The sequence below is a fragment of the Theobroma cacao genome, chromosome 9, assembly GCF_053813885.1.
Source record: "Theobroma cacao isolate CCN51 chromosome 9, ASM5381388v1, whole genome shotgun sequence".
Taxonomy (NCBI): Eukaryota; Viridiplantae; Streptophyta; class Magnoliopsida; order Malvales; family Malvaceae; genus Theobroma; species Theobroma cacao.
Window position 1 is genome coordinate 50,226,536 of NC_142647.1, and position 14,239 is coordinate 50,240,774.

General features: G+C 36.9%; 3 protein-coding genes across 3 annotated transcripts; 1 reads left to right on the forward strand and 2 right to left on the reverse strand.

Annotated features, from left to right (window-relative positions):
• Window positions 1-1,814: 1,814 nt before the first annotated feature.
• On the reverse strand, window positions 1,815-3,933 carry LBD13 (LOB domain-containing protein 13). The gene is made up of 3 exons (XM_007016983.3): window positions 3,760-3,933; window positions 3,292-3,535; window positions 1,815-3,161 (listed from the first exon to the last, which is right to left on the reverse strand). The coding sequence occupies exons 1-3, from the start codon at window positions 3,771-3,773 to the stop codon at window positions 2,751-2,753; spliced, it is 669 nt and encodes a 222-aa protein (XP_007017045.3). The 5' UTR covers window positions 3,774-3,933; the 3' UTR covers window positions 1,815-2,750.
• Window positions 3,934-7,608: 3,675 nt separating this feature from the next.
• LOC18591069 (uncharacterized) lies at window positions 7,609-8,641 on the reverse strand. The gene has a single exon (XM_007016984.3). It carries the CDS (start codon window positions 8,472-8,474, stop codon window positions 7,857-7,859), a length of 618 nt encoding a protein of 205 aa, XP_007017046.3. The 5' UTR covers window positions 8,475-8,641; the 3' UTR covers window positions 7,609-7,856.
• A 1,963-nt stretch (window positions 8,642-10,604) lies between these two features.
• On the forward strand, window positions 10,605-13,186 carry LOC18591070 (SOS3-interacting protein 1). Its single transcript, XM_007016985.3, has 2 exons — window positions 10,605-10,867; window positions 11,215-13,186. Exon 2 carries the CDS (start codon window positions 11,639-11,641, stop codon window positions 13,058-13,060), a length of 1,422 nt encoding a protein of 473 aa, XP_007017047.3. The 5' UTR covers window positions 10,605-10,867; window positions 11,215-11,638; the 3' UTR covers window positions 13,061-13,186.
• The last annotated feature ends 1,053 nt before the right edge of the window (window positions 13,187-14,239 follow it).

Consider the following 14,239-nt stretch of genomic DNA (forward strand, 5'->3'; position numbering starts at 1 on the left):
ATATTTAATAATAATGGGAGTGAAAACTGTTTATCCATTATATGATTTTTATGATATTGTGTCGTGTTTGATCTACATATCCACTTATCTCAATTTTTTCGCATATCAAAAACTGTATTAAGTTTTTGATTTTAATCAAATTTATTTATAATTAAGAAAAAAATTAATTTGTGATAAGATGCTGATTAGGGACATCTATCTATCTATATTTATATAGAGAGATCTAAGGACATCTAATTGCCTGTGACATTATTCATATGAGAACAAGATTAACACATATAGCTAAGGCCAAATTTCACATGTTAGCAATGTTTGTGAGTGAATATATTTGCCCCTCGTTTAACTTATTTGGTTCTCAATTTTTTCAGTAACAACTCAAAATGTTTCAATTAAGGACAATTGATCCTAGTAATTGGGTAATTCACTAACTAAAAAAAGTGGTTAATTCCAAATATTTTTCTTAAATATCAACTTGTGCAATTAAGCCCATGTGAGGTCTGCAGTGATACATTTGAAGCTACAAATTAAAATAATCACTGGGAATCAATAAATTAATTTGATATAGAAATCTAATAGGATCGGTCAACGCCACATAAATGCAACAGCAGTCACAAGTATTTTGTATAGTAAATAATTCCATCGATTTTGAAGGTAATCCGCCCTTTGATTACATTCAATTAATTTAATTACCTTTTGTTTTTTTGTATAATTGAAGAAAATTTAATGGGGTGAGATGCCAACATTTGAAGCAACCACGACGTGAAACCAAATTCCATCACAATTTCACATGGCTGCTTGCATTTTAATTTTATACTATTTTTTTTTTTTTGCTTGCAATATTAAATTTCTCTTTCTGCTCACTGGTTGAGCTCCACACGCCAAGGAAACCATTACCATCAATTCTACGCACGTACATATACAGCCAATTGCTTTCGCTTGCGTTTTGGGTCTCATTCCTAATTAATTTCAGTGTTGGATTTTACATGGTACTGGACATGTAATTATGCTGTACAAATCCTGTTCCAAATGTTGAACAAAGATTAAAGAGACTTATTATTCACACCGACATTGCATCAGTTCCCTGGGAAAGAAAATGTTTATCTTTCGTGGGTTAAAACGGTATTCTCATGTATGCTAGTGCTCCAAAGCGGAGGGATTCAATCTTGTACAATCTTAAATTCTTCTTTAAATTCTGTCTCTTGACCCATCTTTAAACCTTGATTTCGAATCATTTGATGTTGAAAACATTTACAACTTTACAAATAAATATTATCCTCCTGATAACTTTACTTAACATGATATTGCTTTAAATTCACTCTTTCAATTTTCATTGCAACATCAATCCATACATTTTGTACCATGAAACTCATCAAAAACGAAACTCATAATAAAATGTATGATGATTTTTTTAAAATTTATTGATCATTTTCAATAAAAAAGAAATCATTATTCAATAATAGATGCTTTCAACTTTATAAAAAATCATCGAACTCAATTGAAGATATTTAATTTTAGCATACAATAGATGTTAAAAAATATCTATTTTTATTTTGTATTTAGCATGTAATTGAAATTATTTGTATAATTTTCACAAATTACTTTATAGTTTGACAACTTCTAAAATTACTATATTATGGACATTATTTTCGTCCTCCACCACTGCATGTATTAACAATTTGAAGAATGTAGATGGTTTCTGCATGCTTCACTGAATCTTAATTGTACTATGCATGTCAAGAGTGTTGTGTCTACCACATGCCGTGAACAGAACAACATAAGGCAGATGAATCCAAAGAGTAAGTCAGAGAAGGATGAACAAGCAGGAAGGAAGAACACATGCGAAAACCAGATTCTTCCAAGCAATGCATGCATATGTAGTAATACTATTAATTGGTCTTGACAGACTCAAATCTCCAGACTGTTGCACTGCAAAGAAAGGCTAATAAGGTAATTTACATTGGGGGGAAAATGGGGACAGTGAGCTTAATGACAATATTCCGAATTGATTGCAACTTTTCAACTTTCACATGGGGAGAATCGCCATCACAATACTTTCTGTCTCCCCTTGCACGTTCCATAAACAAGTTATTTCAGGCCCTCGGATGGCACAAACAAACATGAGGGAGGTAGACCTAAGGCTTAGTCAAACTACCAGAGCATATAACCTGCACGTGTGAATGATCAACCTTAGATCTTGAGGGAATCATGGCTAGCGTCGGATAGCGGAAACCGCACACCTCTTGCAGTCACTGTTAAGCTGAAGCCTCCATTTGCGTGGTTGAATTTCATCCAATGCCAACCCAATTCGTGAATTCTTTTCCCCTTGGTGGATTCTGATGACTTTTGCTGTGCTTGGTTTTCATTCGAACGATGGATTGACATTTTCAGAACATTTGAATTTCAGGAGAGGAAGTGAAGAAATATAATGTATTTTCTCTCAGCCAAAGGCCTCGCAAATGAATTGAAACCATGAAAGAGGGAGAAATTCAATTATGGGTAGCGAAGATAGAACAAAGAATTACTTTGGTCAAAGTATTTGAAAAGAAATAAAAACTTGAAATCTGATAACAAGTATGATAAGATTTCCCAAGTTTTCATTTCTTTTCCCACATACGGTATCTCGATCAATGTACGAAAAGGAAAAAAGAAGCTAAAACATCCCAATACAATATCTCATTAGCTGTCTACTCTATCAATAATCATTTTTATTACTGAACGAAGAAAAAAAATTCGGATTATGACTTATAAAATTAATCAAAGTATGGAACATTATCACAGGAAATGGAGCTATAGCCCGCTGCACTAGTTGGCGGTGTATATAGAGAAGATGTGGAAGATGAGGAAGCTGAGGAGACAACAATGGAAGGTGGAGGAGGTGGAGGGATTGGAGGAAGAGGTGATAGTGGAGCAGCAATTGATACCGCCCCAGAAGAAATTAAAGCAGCATGACTAGAAGGGATGATGTTACTACTAGTAGCTTCTCTAAATTTGTATTTGAGTATCTCGGCTCTTACTGCGTTCAGTTCTGCCTGCAAAGTCTGCATTTGTTGCTGTAAAGTTACAATTGCACCCATGCACCCATATACAGGATCTCTCAACCTCAAGTTTGCCTCATAAACCAGACTATTCGCTGCATCGGCTCTTTGGCTCTCTGGCACCTCCTGTGAAGGCAAGAAATCTATATAGAAGGGAATTTCGGAAAAGAGGGGAAAAACCAGTCGGAGAAAATTATCCCAAAAGAAAAAAAGGAAAATCAGTATCCTGTAGGAGAGATCGTGGGGGGTGTGTTACCATTAACATCTTGGAGACATTGCTTGCACCAAAAACTTTGTGAACAGCAGCAAATTTCTGGGGTTCATGAGGGGAGAAATAAGGAGAGAACGGACACTCTTCAGCACACCTTCTCCTCAAGAGTTTACATGCAGCACAAGGCGTGATAGTATTCAAGGTTCCAGGAGGACCTAACAGATGTCTCCTCCCCATTTGAGAAGATGCATCTGTCTTGATCTTCTTTCCTATCTCATCAAATCTCTCCCTGACAAACAAGACAACAGAGGTTGAAAAGTTACATCAAGTCTTAATAATCAGATTCTTGATACATACTACTAAGAAGCATCTGGAATCGCTAATCCCCACACCACCCCTATCCCCTACCCAAGATGACAAAAAAACAGGGAAAAATTTATCAAGATAGAAACTAAAGATGTGATGATTTTGTTTCTTAATTTAATGTGCTCCTATTTGTGAATGATCTCGTACCTGTCTCTGGACATTCAAGCATGCTAGTCGGTTGTCTGGATCAAAGGAGGTGCGCAGAGGGAGTAGTTGGGAGTCTAAAAGGGTAAGTAAAAGAAGCATGAAAAATGGGGAAAAGAGTGCTTAAAAGGCAAGGTAATCTGGGGAAAGTAGGTCAATGCTTTTTTAAGAGAAACAAACAAAAGAGAAACGAGGAAGAGGGAAAAAAATGTTGAACGGCAAGTTGCTGATGTTATATTACTAATAATTAATATATTATTCATGGATTGGGTTAAGACTTAAGCCATAATAATACAAAAATTGGGAGATATAGATGTGAGTTTTGCATCTATATCTAATTATCTACCTATCTATCTATCTATAATATAATATATATATATATATATATATATATATGGATGCATTATTTATCTGAAATATGCTGATTCTTATTATCACTGTATATATGTATCTAATAGGCAGTATTTTGATACATGTGGGAGCACACGCTTGATATCTCAATGAAGAATTTCATCAGGTTTTTGGATCTGAATAAGATATCAATCAACCAACAAGAAGGAATACATATTTATATTATACAAAAGCTTAACTAAAATACCACTAGAAGGTTGTCAATTTGAGTAAAGAAGCCTATTTTTCATTAGGATTATGAATATTAAAAGCAAAGCTCAAAGATGCTGCATCTTGACATATGTAATCATGTATCAGCATTCATCATTAATAATAATAAAAAAAAAACTTATTTCTGATGGAAATTTTTTTATCAAATTCATAGATAATGATATATATATATATATATATATTCAACCAAATAGTAATTTTTCCAATTCAAATAGTGAAAAAAACGGACTGATCATTGGCTATATACTTGTTTCCTTCTTGGTGAGATTTCCAGAACCAAGTATTGATTAAAATGTGCCTTGGAAGGGCCCTTATATATAGACTATCTAACCACGACAGTTTTGCGAAAACAATGGTATTGATCAGTTGTCACTTGTCACCATATATAATGTGATTTTTGCTGCAATATTGGGAAACAAGTATATATCTTTATACTATCTCTTTTCGAGCTCATAGAATACAAATTCATTCATACAAAACATTGTATTGTTAATTACCAATGACTAGCTTTCACAAGAAAGGAAAGAATTCCTGTGACTTGGGGTAGTCTCTTACCATTAACCTTCACTCAAGACAAGCTAATTCTTATCTTTTAATTTATTAATAAAATTGTATGTGAAGGAAATGAAACACGTTTCAGCTAACATTCATTCCATTTCATGATAGTTTATTCATAAGCAAGTTTATGGGGTCACATCATGCGGGATATGTCAGTATCCATATATTTGTTTGCTTCCATTTGTGTGTATCATCTAATTTACGTGCAAGCTTAGGAAACAAAACGACGAATATCAATCTGTTTGTATACCTATTCTCAAAGCAAAATGCTCTACAAGATTTTCCTTTGAAAATGGATACCATGATCTTGTATATATAATCTAACAACAAACCCCATAGCTCCTCTAAATTCTACTACACATAATTTGCACTTGGAAATATTGGTATGCATTACACTTTGTTCTGTTGATCAAGATTATGAATGATGAAAGAAGCACTGTAAAATGAAAGGGGACGTGAGGGAAAGAGAGGTAGTGTCTTGTCGTAGTGAGAGTTTGGTGTCAATGGTAGGTGAAGAAAAACGAAGGAAACCTAAAAATTATGTCATTTAAAGGAGGAATCTAAATCTAACAGTAAACATATGTAGTAATAAAACTGGCTTAAAATGTAAGGAAATGGAATCATCAGTTCTTGTTTGACCCGTATTTTAAGGCATACAAGTCGGGTTTTTTTTTTTTTTATGACAATTTACTATTTTTTTCCCTTTAACTCAGCATTAGCAAAATTTCATCCTTGGTCTAAGCATGCGTTTAAAACCTACGGCTATATAGCTAGCGGAGACTAAGAATCAGGCGATAAGGTTTCACCTTCAAACATTTATTAATTACCAGCAATAAGACATTCGTTTCAAATGGGAAAATATCAAGCTTCCAAGGAATGAATACATGTGAAATATGATGTACACCATCCACCTTGCAGCAATTGAATCCCACAACTTAAAAACAAAGGGGGCATCAAGTAGGTCTATAAATGTATTGAACCAATTTTTGTCTTATTCTCTGTCTTGTTCTATCACTTTCTTATATTTTCTCCTTTATTTATCATTATTTATCACGATATTCAATATTTCAAAGATTGTTTCCATTTTTTTTTCATCACCCCCGACACTTCTCGTTTTACTTATTTATAATAGAAAAAACCCTTTTCTCCTTCTACAATCTATAATACATACAAAAACTTGCTTTATAGAAGTCTGCCAATGGCACTGCCAATTCCGTACCATGTCAAATTCCTAATCAATTAAATGCTAAGGATGAAGCTACATTGACAACTTTCTTTCATACAAACGAGCCCCTGGGTCGTTTTTCATCAGCATCAGTGTGTAACATCGTACAGACTAAGCCCAGCCCAAGTCACATTCTCAAAAGTCCAAAGTTGTACTTTTGTTGGACTTTCTCCCCAAGCCTATGTTACCACAGCTGCCGGCCCAGAGAATTGCTTGGTTGCTTGCCGTGCGGTAGTTTAACAGATCAACCTCCAAATCTAGTTGGACTGCATATAATACTGAAAAGTTACGGAATAATTATGAGGCCGAAGGATGTGATGTCGCTAATAACCAATAAATTAGTGTCTTATGACATAATTTTTGTTAGAAAAGATAGTGATCCTTTGGATTAGACAAGGTCACCCTCTGTTTTTGCCGTGCAGAGAGTGGTGAGCCGAGTTTATTGCCAACTTGAAGGGTCAGAAATCAGAGGCCCCAAACGCAAAAAAGAAACATACAAATTACAAAGGTTGCCGGCGAAAGTCAAAAGTTGCAACTCTGCAAAATTTTAACCTGCCGACTCATTAACATATATATGCTACAACTTGGAAGATACATAGAATGTCTTCTCTTTCTGAACTTTCTACTACTGAAATGGTTTTCCAGGCCATTGCTCCCAGCCCCAGATCTCATATATCTTTACCAATAAAGAAACTCAATCATAAATTAAAACAACTTTTTTGTTTGTTTGTGATGAACCCCAAAATTATAGCGATATGTGAAGCTCAAAGCTGGTCCAAGTAGAATATAATGAGCAATGCTGCCCCAGGGCTGGCGGATGTATCTGATGCCATGTGCGGTCACATGTTGGCTATTCGAAATTCCATTTAATGCCCAATCGAACCACCAGTTCCCTAAAATAAAGTGCTATAAATACCATGGAGAGCTGCTATTTATTCCTTGTTCAGTTTCTTCTCATTTTCACATGCCTGAAGACAAGGGCACAATCAGATCCAGCCAATGCATTCATGCAAAATTAAAAAGTGTGGGGGAAAAAACTTCAAAATATGAACCATCAATTTCCTCTGTACTGATCGAAAAGAGAGAGGTTTGACCTTGTATAAAGTAGTATAAACAATGCTGACAGTTCAGTGCCATGCCCCATCATCAATGACACAGTCACACAGCCTCGGAATGAATTTCTAAATTGTCCATCCCAGATCTGCTTGAAAATGCCCAAAAATTCACATTGAATAAACTAAACATCATAGAGTTTGATGTAGCTAACAAATGGTTTGGGTTTAGTCTGTCCCAAAAGCAAACAATAAACCTTTCAATTGTTATTTCTAATCTGCTGTATGGTTTGACAAGGTAGCATTCTTTCATGCTTTAAGGAAAAAACTAAAGAAAGAAAACACTCTCAATTCAAGGGTTTTAATATTTATCTTCAAGTCAATGGATTGTTTGCATTATACTTTATCAAAGTAAAACCGACAAACCGGTGTGCTAACCTAATTCCATGCAGAAGGAGAAAAAGATGAAGAACACAACTGTAAAGCTTAGCATTTCAAACTTTCCAACCACTAATTCAGTAACTTCTTTTGGGAAAAAACAAAAACGACTTGATCATACAATTAATTATCTGTAACATTGCGAGTTACACCATACACAAGAACCAAAAGCTCCACAGGAAAAAGATAGCACGCACCACCATGGCTTATTGATCTCTAAGCAGTACCCTGAGCATTGATGAACAAATGCCTCGAGACCTGGTACTTGCTCCACGACCAAAGCATGGAGTTGAAACAGAGGATTGGTATTCATGTTCTTCCTCGTCATCAGCCCTGGAATCACAGAACAGTCTCGCTCTTGATAACTCATTTCGTGCGTACAAATTCGACGCCGTCATTGGAGATGATGGCACAGAATATGGTCTTGGCCACGGTGATGATGAACGCGATGAAGAAGCTGATGATGTTGAGGAAGAAGCAGGAGAGAGTTTCACACTAGTTTTCCTCCTGGAACGCTTAGGGAAGATGGTATCGAGGAGGTTAGGCCTTGATTGGTTTTTTTTGACTGGTCGTTTCGGGGTGGAATAAAAGTAGGAAGGAGGGGGTGTTAGAGGAGGGAGACTGGGGATTTCAGGAGACTTTACTTTAGGAGTGCCAGGTTCAGACTCCCAGTTGAAAGGAACTGCGACAGATGCTCCTCCATGATAATCTTCGAAGGAGAGGTTAATCATGGAGATCTCTCTGCTTGAACTTCTGGTGAGGATATTGCCATGCTGCTTGACCCGGAGGGACTTCTGGGACAGATACAAGCTGCTTGCTTGCATTTTTGCTTCCAACGATCCACCTCGGACTTGACTTGAGTCACTTTGGATGTGTATAGATGAAAAGCAGAGCTATGGCTAAGGACGGACCAGCTCAAGGGTTTATGGTTTTAAGACCTCCAAGTTGATGACAAGTTCTACATGTGAATGTCTGGCATGTGAGAAATGACTCAGATTGCTCCCCTTAATACTAGGTAGTTTTCAGTGACATTTTTTTTGGGTGTACCCCAAAACAGGATGACCAATCAAGCATCTCATGATCTCAACTCAAACAAATTTGGTTGTAAAAAATTGTAACACTAAAACTAAATAAGTTAAAACAAACTGTCCATTATTGTTGACTAAAACGTAAATAAATAATATGGGTCACTCTCACTCATGAGGGATGCAAAGGCTTGCATCCAGATCCTCCATCCACATTAATTGCCACACTGATGGATGCATCATGCTGTTCCCTTGAATAGATTTAGAATTTTTCCATATGCTCTCCACCTTTCCCCCCTTCATTGGTATTTTGGCCATCTTACCATGGAAAAAGAAAAAAAGGCAGCTGCATTTTCCACCATTCTGCTTTTTGGTAGTGTTTTTCCATTTCCTCCATTCCTTTGAACTAGTGATTTAACCATGTAATTTTGGAGATATGCATACTGACAGCAAGTTCTCAGCCACTGTTTCCACTACAATATGGTTCCTAGTGTTTCTCCTTCAAGTCTTTAATATGTGATGTGTACATATTCGAATTATACTGAGTAGAAGAAGCAGAACACACAATGACACTAAAATTTCAGGGGTTAGTTTACTAGTTTTAACAAAAAGCAATAAATCAAGTAGTAGTTCTTCCATTTATCTTGTATTGAATGATAAGCATGTGCCATACCAGCACAGAAAACTCAAAAAAGCATGGCATTGAAATTCGCCATTAAGAACTGCTAAGCAAGGGAAGGACCATGCAGTGCAAGCCTAGTGGTAAACTGGTAGTTACTGTAATACTCTAGAACATATTATCATCATCACACACCAACTCAACATAATGATTCATCTGAAGCCTTGACTAACTGCCTAATGATTGATCTCCTTCTTTTATGTGCTCTGAAACACTGATGCCAATCACTGTCCGAAAGTTTCAAGAGTAGGCCTACATCAGTGAAATTTAGCTGGCAAACTAAAGATGGGGTTAAAGTGTCCGTTGGAATCCTGTCATTTGAGCATAACCATATACATTGGCTAAGCAGGTGTTTTTGATCCTTAAAACTAGCCTGGAAATTTTCACTCAAATAAACATTGTTACTCATGATCAGTACCATTAATCTCAGCACAATCCTGATTGCCTTCAAATTAACTCAGGTCAACTTTGCTGAACATATTAAAACTGTGCTCCATCAAAGCCATCAAGATAAACTACTCCACTAATTAATTCCATCCACCTCCAGCGAAGGTTTAATCTACATGAATTTAATAGTAGTAATATCCAAATCATCTCGGCAGCATGATGCAGTTATCAGAGCCTTGTCAACTTTCCTTTTACCTCATTCCTACACAGAACTCTGTTTATAGGCTTATCGGGAACATCAGGAAGGAAACAACATCTAGCTCTAACATCAGCAGCAATTTGTTGATATATAGCTTCAGGAAACTTCATCTTGCAGGAACTCATGTCACTCTTCAATACGGTTCTGAATCTTACCTTCTCTAGACAAGTATATAATGCCCAATTATCTCAAAAAAATAAAGAAAAAGAAGTCGCAATCTGTGGTGACATAAGTTGTTTTTTTAAGCGTTTCTCCAAATTTAGTGGCTTCAATCTCTTGAGCTTTCTTATTCATTAATTTCTTAATGCAAGTTGAATTTGTCTAAATTTGAGTCTCATGTAGTACTTGGTATCTGTCTGTTACACACCCAAAAATTAATTAAGACAGAAAAAGAAAGGTAGTCGGGCTGAATTTGGTTATCATGTTCATGGATATCTATTTTGTGGACTTCAAACATGAAAAGGAACAGAACGAGTAACGCATCCAATCCCACATTGACAAATGGCAATGCCAAATGGCTTAAATCCAAAGACTTGAACTTGAGCAACAAGACAAATCAACAAAAGTATCAGTTGGCGCCCACATGTTTGAGGCGGTCTACGTCTCTCGATTATCGTTTCGTGTGATCAGAAGATTGGGTCTGATTGGTTGTAACAGAGGGGATCTCATGATTCTTAGTTTGATCCTGCTCGCACGAAAGCTTAACACCTTCTCTTGATTATGTTTTTCTCAAGAGAAAAAATTGATCACTTACCTTGTTAGCCAAACCTCTAATCTTTATTTTCGATCTTTCGTCGAAAAAGCTTCCAGATAAGAATATCAAAGTTTGAGATCAGTGTTCGTATGCCTACACACAGAAAAGAAAAGGTATTGCTTTCTTTGATATATTGTTTGGATTGATGAGTGATTCACTGCGGAATTTTCTCTTATTTGATTCTCCTTATTACTGTTCCATATTATGCTTTGATGGTGGGATAATGGTTTGACTGCTTATTTCATTCAATCTACATCGAAAGATCTTTCCTTTTTGGTTAAAATTTTTCCCTTTTCTTTATTTTGCACAGTGAGTGTAGGATATCTGTCTATGCTTGTATTTGAATTGAACTGAATTTCATTTGTGGGCAATTGCTGGAAAGGATGAGTTTTTTTTTTCTGCCATTGTTTACTTCTTCTGTATTTGAAGATAAGCTATTGAGAATGTTTTTTCTTTGCAGGCTTCAGTTTTGATTTGTGACAACTGTTTGCTAAAATTTGATTGAGGGTCCTTCAATTGTCCTTTAATACATACTTTTAGCATTCTGAAGTTAGTTTTCAAAAAGATAAAAAGGCCTGGGAATGCTGAAAGATGTACCTCATCGTTACAAACTCTATCTTTGAAGTTCATGAGCTTACAGCTTTTCGAGGCCTGACCTTTCTCGTCTTTGATGAGATTGGAGCTATTGATCATGGTTCACTAACCCTCCAAGCACAGAAGCAGGACAGGCCTGTAAGTTTTTCTAGAGTGCCTTATCTGGTAATGCATGATCTTTGTGGAGACGGTTGAGCTCATTCTATTACCAATATCTCCTGCTCTGTAAATTACATAACTTGTGCTTGCGGGGGTTAGTTGATAGCTCTTTATATTAGGTTTAGCTTGGAATGGAAAATAAACCGAGTGTGTTGACACAAAGATATGAAATTGGGAGGTTACTAGGCCAAGGTACCTTTGCAAAGGTTTACTATGCAAGGAGCATCAGAACCAACCAGAGTGTGGCCATCAAAGTGATAGACAAAGAAAAGATCCTGAGGGGTGGGTTGATTAATCAGATCAAGCGAGAGATTTCTGTGATGAGAATTGCTAGGCACCCTAATATTGTGCAGCTTTATGAGGTAATGGCCACCAAAACTAAGATTTACTTTGTTCTGGAATATTGCAAAGGTGGAGAGCTCTTTAACAAGGTTTCCAAGGGAAGACTAAAAGAGAATGTTGCAAGAAAGTATTTTATACAGCTGATCAATGCGGTTGATTTTTGCCACAGTAGGGGTGTTTATCACCGGGATATAAAGCCAGAGAACCTATTATTGGATGACAATGAGAATCTAAAGGTCTCTGACTTTGGGTTAAGTGCCCTAGCAGAATGCAAGCACCAAGATGGCCTGCTTCACACTACTTGTGGTACCCCTGCGTATGTTGCTCCTGAAGTGATCAACAGAAAAGGTTATGATGGAGCAGCAGCTGATATTTGGTCTTGTGGTGTGGTTTTATATGTCTTATTGACAGGTTATCTCCCATTTCATGATTCAAATTTGATGGAGATGTACAGAAAAATTGGCAGAGCAGAGTTTAGATATCCTAGCTGGTTCCCTCCAGAAGCACGCAGGCTGGTGTCTAAGATGTTGGATCCAAACCCCAGTACTAGGATTTCAATGTCTAAGATTAGGGGAAGTTCTTGGTTTAAGAAAGGACTGAATGCTGAACAAAAAAAACCTGAAACTGAAAACGGGCAAGTTTCTGTGGATATGGGTGCCTCTGGTCCTTGTGGGACTAGCAATGTTGATGCTGAGACTAAACAAGAATCAGTTCAACCTCCAAACATAAATGCTTTTGATATCATCTCCCTCTCCGCTGGGTTTGATCTGTCAGGATTGTTTGAGGGAATGTCTCAAAAGAGAGAAACAAGATTTACATCTAGACAACCTGCCTCAGTCATCATCTCTAAGCTGGAAGAAGCTGCTAGACGTTTGAGATTAAAGGTGAAAAAGAAGGATGCAGGTCTGCTGAAAATGGAAGGGCTAAAGGAGGGTAGAAAGGGGATCTTGTCCGTTGATGCGGAGATCTTTCAAGTGACTCCAACTTTTCATTTGGTGGAAATGAAGAAATCTAATGGAGATACATTGGAATATCAGAAGATATTGAAAGAAGAAATGAGGCCTGCTCTCCAAGATATTGTTTGGGTTTGGCAGGGTGATCAACAACAGCCGTTGCAGCAGCAGGAGCTACAACAAGAGGAACAGCAGCAGCTTCAACCACAGAATGATTCTAGCACTACCTCGGGCAGCAGCTTGGACAACCGTTCTTAAATTGCCAATTTATCATGATTTCGTATGTTTGTACATTGCCATAGTACACTTGGTTTTAGCTCCAGTTTTGTTCTTCCTGTGAGTGTATTACACCGGTTTCAGTAAAATTAGTGTTTTTTTAGCAAACGCAACTGATGGCTGACTACCATTTTACATCGCACTATTTGTACAACATCTCTCTGCTTCAATCTCTCTCTAGCATTTCTAAAACTTGCGTTATTAGATCAATGAATTGGGAGTACTGCTGTCAGCACTTGATGATCTTGAGTGCGATGCAATCCGTGTTCATATTCTTGAATAAATACCCAAGCGAAATACTAATTCACCTGAGTTTTCAATCAGTTGGTTTCTAGAACTTGGATTAAGAATTGCAGAGTCAAGCCACCAAGGAAGAATGGCAAAGGGAACTCATCATGTTGTTCCAAAATCAGAATCATAATCTTCTGCAGCGGCTTTAGAATTACGAACAGAACTTACATGAAACGAAGTTCTCACCGTCAGTCTAACTGACAGTAATTCACATCTGGCACCTGTTTCGTCTCCATTTACTGCAAAGAAAGCATGCAGAGAAACAGAAGGCTGAATGTCCATAACTTATGTTTTGAAAAGTAAATTATATTACTGTGTTCCAAGTAACATCCAACTCAAGCGTCATGGTCACGCTGTTTTATCTGGAATAGCTCTGTTATTTTGGTGGCATAGCTGCTGTTATGAAATGCTATAATTCTGCTTCATTCTTGATTGATGATGGGAAACTGGAATTGAGATTATTTATGGTGTCTGGTTCCAGTGATAGTGATATTAGTGGATGATCCAAGGGCCAAGCGGAGCGCAAACCAACCTGCCTTTTAAAAGATCCTTGGGGCTTGATGAAATCTGATTATTAGGGTGTGTTTTGATTGATGTTGTCAGGTCCACAAAGGCAACAAAGTCATATGGTAATCATGTGATTGATAGCCGCAAACCATGTAATGCGGCTAATTGTGTCACCAGATGTCTTCCCTTGATTACTTGCCTTGCTTGTGGAACACTCAGATTCACTGTTGAAGCATCGACAAACGTGCAGTATCTAAGATATTAAGAAAAGGGTTTAGGTGGCATTTCCAAATTTTTAATTAGCTATTTATAGGATTCAGATATCCCATTAATTAACAAGGTAAGGTCAAGGTAAAGTACTTT

Coding starts and splice junctions, on each gene's coding strand:
- LBD13 (XM_007016983.3), bottom strand. Junction 3,162..3,291: donor ATGTCTCCAAGATGTTAATG/GTAACACACCCC, acceptor TTGCCTTCACAG/GAGGTGCCAGAGAGCCAAAG.
- LOC18591069 (XM_007016984.3), bottom strand. CDS start 8,474: ATGCAAGCAAGCAGCTTGTATCTGTCCCAGAAGTCCCTCCGGGTCAAG.
- LOC18591070 (XM_007016985.3), top strand. CDS start 11,639: ATGGAAAATAAACCGAGTGTGTTGACACAAAGATATGAAATTGGGAGG.